Source organism: Arachis duranensis, chromosome 5 (assembly GCF_000817695.3).
Source record: "Arachis duranensis cultivar V14167 chromosome 5, aradu.V14167.gnm2.J7QH, whole genome shotgun sequence".
Taxonomy (NCBI): Eukaryota; Viridiplantae; Streptophyta; class Magnoliopsida; order Fabales; family Fabaceae; genus Arachis; species Arachis duranensis.
Window position 1 is genome coordinate 12,517,053 of NC_029776.3, and position 8,718 is coordinate 12,525,770.

The 8,718-nt window shown below is 32.8% G+C and overlaps 1 protein-coding gene and 1 long non-coding RNA gene across 2 annotated transcripts; both read right to left on the minus strand.

The window, feature by feature from the left end:
- Nucleotides 1-1,091: 1,091 nt before the first annotated feature.
- On the minus strand, nt 1,092-2,438 carry LOC127747799 (uncharacterized). Its single transcript, XR_008009747.1, has 2 exons — nt 2,057-2,438; nt 1,092-1,367 (listed from the first exon to the last, which is right to left on the minus strand). It is a non-coding gene; the product is annotated as an uncharacterized LOC127747799 (long non-coding RNA).
- Nucleotides 2,439-4,423: 1,985 nt separating this feature from the next.
- Nucleotides 4,424-6,297, minus strand: LOC107488190 (protein DETOXIFICATION 56). The gene has a single exon (XM_016108887.3). It carries the CDS (start codon nt 6,057-6,059, stop codon nt 4,578-4,580), a length of 1,482 nt encoding a protein of 493 aa, XP_015964373.1. The 5' UTR covers nt 6,060-6,297; the 3' UTR covers nt 4,424-4,577.
- Between the last annotated feature and the right edge of the window lie 2,421 nt (nt 6,298-8,718).

An 8,718-nucleotide genomic window follows, 5' to 3' on the forward strand; every position in this document is an offset into this window, starting at 1 on the left:
TTTTTCAACTTTTTTTGGAGCAAGAGATAGGGTTCATGTAAAAATGGGCTGCACCAAATTTGCTTTGCCCAATTCTTTATTTTAATTATTAGCCTGCTACGCTTCGGTCAATTGAGGGTAAAAACACTACAACAGTAAAACAGGGGTTTTTTAAGAAAAGTCCTAGTTTGACGTAAAGCGTTTTCAAACATGGGCTTGAAATAAACCTTTTAAAATTTAAACAGCCTCTTTTTCTTAAAAAGAAAAAAAAAAGCCTCTTTTGTGTGTATTTTTTTAAATAAAAAAGAACTTTAAGGTAACCAAGTTAGGTTGGTCTAGTGGTTAGCTCACTAGTCCGCTTAAGCAAGTATCGGGGTCCGAATCCCGACTTGTGCTATCTAATGGATGCCTAGTTGAATTATTTTGTAATATATAAACTTTTTTTTGTTCCTGATTTTGTAAACTACTTTTACAACAACTATAGGTCCAGCACTAATTTGTTTGAACCTTAGCTTTGAGACTACCTATGACTTGCTAGTTTGTGGATTAATTCGTACGGCCATCAATAACATATAATTGTTATTTTCTTTTTTTATTTTGGCAAACTAATATACTGATTATTTTATAATCACGCATTTTATTTGGATAAACTTCAACGCAACATGGTAGACGTTTATTACAAGTGGTGGCCATTGGATGTGATTGTTTGGTCCGAGCCATTGCAGTTAGTGCTGACCAAGGTTCTGAAAACCGAATCGGTTATCGAACCATTTTGACTATTGATTCACTGGTTTTGAAGTTCAATCGGTTCGACTGTGGTTGAATCGAAAAAACCGTTTTATAATGAAATAATAAATAAAATATACATAAACAATTAAACACACTAAAACTATATGATCTTATCAATTTACAAACTCAAAAATTTTTTTAAACTCTCTTAAAATATATGTTTCCAAGCACTTTTGTCATCATCATCTTCAGCTTTACATTCACCACTCAATTAAAAAATTCACAATCCTAATCCTCTATGATTTCTTTTGGAAAAATAAAATTCCATTCAAGAAGGAAACCACAGCTGTAAGTAATTGAGAATATTTGTGAGACTCAACACCAAGACAAAATAAGTATATAGATAGAGCAGTATCAAACAATCCAATTCTCAATTCCATGAATCATAAATAAAAGGGTGTCTAAATATCCACAGAATCAATCAAATTTAGCATTAAAAAGTATCAGAAACCAAATTTTGCAGTTAAGGAATGAAGTAAAAAACATTAGAAATGATAGTGGCTTGAATCACTGTCTTCTGCATAAGAAAAATATACTACCATCATCAACAGCACTCCCAAGACCTCAAACAATAGCATCATCTTCATGATTTCCTTGCTCTAAATCAATAACATGGGACATATGCTGTTTGTTAATTTTTTGAAAGCATCAATTTGGTTTAAAATTAAAACACAGCAACAAATAATTACCCTAAACTCTGAAATCAATAAATCTATCAACAAAAATTCAAAAACAATATACTCATAAATTTAAAAATAGTAGCAGCAGAGTAACAAACCCATTTTAGCAATAATTTCGACAACAATTGATTTCACATTCAGAAAATTACTAATCAATTTTAGAACAGACACAACAGAGCAATAACAACACAATCCAATACAGTTTCGGTGTTCATCATGTTGAATCACAGTTTAGTTTCAGTAATCACTAATCAATAATCACAGTATAGTTTAGCTCCCTCCAATCAGAGTTCACAAAACCATGTCACAAAATCAAAATTCAGTTCACAAAATGAGTTCACAAAATCAGAGTTCACAGTTTTAGAATTCAGAGTTCATCATGTCACAAAATCAAAGAGCTACTCAATGAACAGAGTTCACAATATCAGATTTCATCACAGCATCAGAGACTCAGAGTTCATCACAGTATCACAGTATTCACACTTCACAGTATTTAGAGTTCATCACAGTTTTCAGAGTTTATCAAAGTATCACAGTATCACAGTATTCAAAGTTCATCACAGCTACTCAATGAACAATAATAAGTTCATAACTAAAGTTTCAATTACCTAGAACTCGAAGGCTTTCTCTCAAAGCTCGAAAGGAACCTTCAGACTTCAACGCCGAGTCGAATGGTGACGGAGAGTGGGAGAGTGGGAGACATACAACGACGCCGACTCGAGTGGTGACGGAGCTCACTGCGTGACGGAGCTCACTGCCGTGTGGCCGTGTGCGCCGGTGAGATCGTGATGGGTGATGGCGTTCTCTCCTTCTCTCTGAAGTCTGAACCTTGATGAACGATGAGAATGGTGATTGGTGAAGCTGAACTGTGAAATGGGAAGGGCGAAGGCATTATCGCATTAGGGATTCAGATTTGAGATCTCACTTTCAGAAAATCAGAAGAGAGAAAGAGAACAGAGAAGACTACCCTCAGCGTTGCTGTTCATCACATTGATTTAGCCATTTAGGGTTCAACTGTTCCAAAGCTCCAAACGGCAGCGTTTTGCTGCTAAGCTCAAAAACCGGCCGGGTAACGGTTCGGTTCGACCGACCGGTTACCGGCCGATTCGCCGGTTCAATTTCGATTCTCATATTTTACGATTTTTTTTATTGTCCGAATCGTTTTAGTTTCCGGTTCACGGTTCGACCGGTTCGAACCGGTTTTCAGAACATTGGTGCTGACAATTGCAGCAGTGAATTCAATCCTTTTCAGAATTTGTTTTACAATAAGCATAATGATAAATGTTAAGATGATCATCAAGACACGCTAATTAATTAAATTTACAAAAATAATTTATTTTGAGATGTAATATTTTATTTTATTTTTGGTGGATATGTCTTAATGGTTGGCTGGGCCTTGGACGTTTAGATTGGTAGTGGATTGTGTAAAATAATGAAAACCCTATTTGTATAATCATGGCCTTCAAAAAATGTATACACATTACATTATTAAAACAAATATAATGGGTCTAAGTAAGAAAAAATAACGGGACAGAAGTTTTTATGTCAGTATAATAGTTTATTCGTGCCATCAATAAATTATGTAATAAATCACGAAGAACTTCTAAATCGATACTACAGTAAAGATGAATAGGAGCTCATTGGATATTATAGGTAGGATTTGATTATGAAGTTGTTGTTAAAGAATAGGTCTATGTGGTTGCAGAAACAAGGATGCAAAATAATTTTTAGGGTGTGTTGTATTGGTTGTTATGTTAGTCAAAAAGTGAATAAATTATAAGTGTTATGTTTGTTAAAATTTCAATTTAATTTCTATTATACGAGAAAGTTTAAGAATTAGTATTTTTATTAAAATTTGATTAGTATTTAATTAGTAAAAAAAATGAATAATTTTATATAATCTCACAACAATAAAAATACTAATAATAATAATTAATTGATAACTATAAATCATAAAATTTGTTGACCTCTTAACACTCTTCTTATAATATTTATAAGTGTTACGTTATAAATACTAGATCCGCGATGAACTTGAACTTGAGTGGTGGCTGGGCCTGAAACTCTGGGTACTGCTGTGGAAGAAAGGTTTAGGAAAAAATTAATTTTTTATCGTTTGAATGAAGAAAAAAAAATGAATGAAAAATATAAAAGTATATGTGGAGTTCATGTTAAAATTTTCTTTCCAAAATTAAGAAAAAAACTTAGATTGAAGTGAAAAAATAGATAAAATTACAAATTTATCATTATATTATATTATAATTTATAAACAATATTAATATAATTTCATTTAAGTATGATTTTTTTTTTTTCATTCAAGTAAAAATTTTTTTATTTTTTTCTTTTATTTTCTTTTCATCCAAATAACACAAAAAAAATTAACTTTTTTTTATTTTTTATTTTTATTTTTTTCACTATTTTTTTTTCATCCATTTTCCATTTTGCATTCGAAGTGTACATGTTTAGGATAAGATTAAATTTGCTTTATGAATCGAGTTAGAGAGAGATAGAAGAGGTTGGGGAAGTGATTGGGGTGTTGGGTATTTTTGTTTTTTTAAATGAAAATCAAAACGGAAGCCTTTCGGCCCATGCTGTATTGCTATTATTACACTTCTTATTGTTTTTGAATTCTCATTTCTTTCGGAGGCCCAAAAAGCTATATTATTCGCATACTTCCAAAAAGGGGGGCAGATTCACACTAACAGAGCCCAATAACATAATTACAATTATGTTGTGTGGATTAATCTAACTCTATTACCCTACAACTCCCACTCTCCCAGTACTTTTCTTCACGTGCTGAAAGAATCTACCATAAGCACCATAGCACTGCCCACACGAGCTTTGCATCTTTGGTTGCAATTTCGCTAACTAAAACGAAGTTTGTTGATGCTGAGGACGAGTGGTATACTGTGTTATCTTCCATGACTATAGCTTGTCTTGCTGTAAATTTCTTATGTCTAAATATAAGAAGAAAGACCAAACATAATCCGGAATTATGCTTCCAGTCACTTAATTAGTAGATGCCCTTTTGTTTCTTAAAATTAGAAACACGAGCGCTACATAACATACATTTCCTATATGTTTTTAAAACTGATTGTTTGTTGTTTAGAGAAACAGAGTCCTGAAATTTTGTTAGACATGATGGTTTTGAATTGGTTCCTGAGAATCATATTTTGTGGCCAGTTGCTGTGCCTTAGAAGCTTCCACTTCCCAGTTAATCCTTGCAATAAACACGAGCAGCAGCAACAAGCAAATAACAATACCGGCAATAAGACCAATAAAGAGCCCAATAAGCCCAAGGTGAAGCTTGAATGCAAAAAGCACACCAAGGGGCAGGGTAAGGAAGTAAAATCCACCCAAATTAGCATACATGCCCAACCATGGTCTAGCTGTCCCTCTAAGTATGCCTCCACAAACCGCCACCGGAAAATTAAACACTTCCACAAGAGCCATCAGCAGCATTGTCCTTTTTACCCCTGTTATGATTCCCCTTTCATGGCTAAACAGAGGCCCCCAGGCTCCTCTTGCCCCCACCATCACCAAGCTCCCTATGCACCCGCAGGCACACCCCAATCCCAAAGAAACACACGCCGCCCGGTACGCGGGGACGGCGTGGTTGGCCCCGAGCTCGTTGGAGACTCGGGTGGAGACACAGGTGGCCAGGGACAGCATGACGGAGAAAAGCAGATAGTCGAAGTTGAGAACAATGGTGAGAATTCCGAGTGAGTCTTTAGCGTCAGTGAGGTGGCCGGTGAGCAAGATGAGAATCTCATAGCACCACCATTCCAAGCATGTGTTGAGGCAGCATGATCCACACAGCTTCAAAAGCCTAATCCAATCTTGTATGCTCTGATCCCACCACCCCCCTTCCTTCCACATGCTTCCCTTTCTGTTCTCAAGAATGGCTACGTAAATTGCCAGCAGAACCACCACTATAAGATCGGTTATCCAAACCGCCATGGAAACCCCCTCAAGGCCCATGGTTTTTGAGAGTACTATGTTGATTGGTATGTGGAAAGCAAGTGCCACGGCTGAACTGAACATGGTTGGGAGTGTTATGCTTTGGGAGCTCAAGTAGGATTTTAAGGGGCAGAAGAGCGAGGTGACAAACAAATCTGGTATAAGATATGAGATGTAGGTTTTGGCCACCGTTGAAATATCTTGGTGCTGCCCGAAGTGAATTAAGATTTTGTCAACGTTGAGCCATAGGAAAGTGATGGGAATTGTTACCAAGAGGAGCAATATGATTGTCATGAGAAGGGTCTTGTGGAGGAGTTTGAAGTTTCTAGCACCGTGAGCTTGTCCACAGATAGGTTCCATGGCGCCGCACAGGCCGTTCAGGACAGAGAAGCCGGTTACGTTGGCGAAAGTGAAGCCCAGGGCACCGCCGGCTAAGCTGAGCCCGCCCAGGCGGCCAAGAAATGCTGTTGTGATGGCTGTCTTGGCAAACCAGGCAAGGTTCATGGCCACCATTGGAAGGGCTATTCCTCGTTGAATTCTCAGTTCTGAAGCCACCATCTTCCCAAGGCTTGCAGGAGCAGGTGGAGATGATTGATCATTACTTTCTACGTTTATGCTTGCCTTCTCTACCAACTCAGATTTTGCTGCTGACATTTTTGCTTTGTTTTGGTTGCTTGCTTGGCTGAGCACTAGTTCTTAAAGGATGAAGTAATTGCCATTATCACAAGAGGATGTTCTTTCTAATTTGTGAAAGATTTATAGTGCTTTTATGATGACCCATGCTAGCCAGAGACCACAGCTACAACACACTTTAATTTGGTTGGTTTCTTCAAAGTACATGAGTACTTATTATACAAGGTTTGCAACATCAACCTCCTTATATTATGTTTAGTTTTTTACCATGGCCTCTTTGATTACATGCAACAGGTTACATATTTCTAAAAAATTTAAAACATAATAATGTATAGCATAAATGGCTAGACATGTCGTCTTCTGTATCTTTAGTCTTTAAGCTAATTGGAGAAATAGAAAATGAGATGAGATATTAATATCACATGATTTTCAATTTTTCGTATACTCTCAACAAAAATATTATGTATAGATAAAAAAATTAACGCAATCATCAAATTACAATCTATATATTTATATATATTTATATGTATTATTTTATATATTTTTAATGCATATTTTGTATATTTTAACACATATTTTACATAAATCATAAATTTTTTGTGTTGGTTTTATTTTAAACGGAAAGAGTTGTTAAAAGAATTTTAATTTGCATGGGCCCAAATTGGTAGTGGATTCTGTTTTCTTTTTTAATAAAGAGGATTAAAATTAGCCACAAAAATTAGTAATTAATGTAAATATACATTTAAAAATATAAAATACACATTAAAAATAAATTAAATTATATATGTATTTATAGAAAAATATATAATAACAAATCTTAATATATAAATAATATTTTAAAATTTTTAATTATTATATCAATTATCTTCATGGACCCAAGATCTATCTTAAAAAACATAATCAGTTTTTTTCTCTTTTTTTCTAATTTTTTTTATCACATGTTTATATACATCATTCTAAAATAGTGAGTTATCATAATTTTATTTGCTATTAGGAATCTTATAGAATTTTAAAAGATTTGATGTGACACAAGTGTATATATATTGCATCATTACCCAGTTTCTGTTATTACCGTAGACAAAATTACAAAAAAACCTTAGACTTAGGTTGGTAAAGTTTTTTAAATAGATGTTTATATCTTTTAAAAGCTCAAATTTCACATTTTGTATTTGATAAATAAAAAATATCATATACTTATATTTACAATTTTTAAAAGATAAATTTAATGTTTGTATTTATATCTATTATATTATTTTTAAATTTTAAAAATTATTTTACTAAACACAATTATTATTATTTATATTTATTAAAATTATTTTTAATTTGATTTATCAACATAAATATTATAACTTTTAAAAAATTATTTTTTAAAAATAAACTTTTGTAAATTATTTTTGAAAAATACAAATTTTACCTGGTTGGTGGGCTTTACTGTTTTGTGTTCCTGACTAAAAGGTAGTCTAGAGGTAAAGGAGATCACATCTCATACCTATTATGGCATGCATCTATTTCTAAGTTCTAACTGTCTCAAATACATTAATTTTAATATAAAATTTAATCATCTGCTGGTTTTGAAAAATATAATATATTTCAAAATAATGATGCTCTTAAAAAAGCGTCATACATATGCAGAGGGGGGAATTTAAAAAGATGCAATTTTGTTATATAAAAGGCGACACATTGCCAACTTATTAACTATAGCTTGATCGATTCCACATGCAGGGTAACGGCGACTATTGTCGTTGACTAATTGAGGAATCAAAGCCAACTTTAGAATCACTACCAGAAATACGGGTATTACCAACGGGAAGATACCCACGAATAAAAAATAGTGGCAAATTATATGATCGTGATAATCACTTGCAACGTCTTGTATCTCCGTGGCTAAATTTTGTGGATTTTTTCGACGGTTTTATTTGTTCGTGGCTAACTTGAGATGACTTTTCTCATTTACCACAGACCTAATGATCACCGTGATGAATTCAAACGATTTTCACTTCAAAATTTTGTCTTTAATTTGGCGTTTTTCTCCATCTCTTTCAAAATATTTTTATGCAGTTTATACTTTTTCTCAATTTTTATGCAAGCTTTTCCAATTCTCCAATTGTTAGTTTTTTCTCCCTTCTTCCTTTTTAGTGCTGCCGCTGAAAAATTATACTCTGCCATATCTCCGAATCTTTTTTTAATTTTTCTTTCTTGATTTAAAAGTAATTTTTTTTGTGTGGTTGTGTTGTTCATTAATTTATAAAAATCATATTGTAATATAATAAAAAAAGACTAATTCATATACATACAATTTTACTATTTATATTTTTTAGTTGTCACTTTTTTTTATTCGTATTCTTTCTGGCCAAATACAGTTTTAGTGTTCAATTTCACATTATGCATTAATTTAGAGACTTTAGTAATAAAATAAAATGATTCAATTAAAAATGAATGTTAAAATTATGAAAAGAGTATCAAAAGAGTACAAAAAAAGTACATATTTATCTTTAATAAAATAACTCTAGCTAATTCTAAAAATAAAAAATATTAACTATGATTGATTGGAATAATAACTAATTTAATTACTCACTATTAATTTAGTGCAATATTAATGAACAAAGTTCTAACTCTTAAAATTCAGAATATTAGTTTTATAACTACATTTTATTATTCTATCTATTTATTAACATTTTAT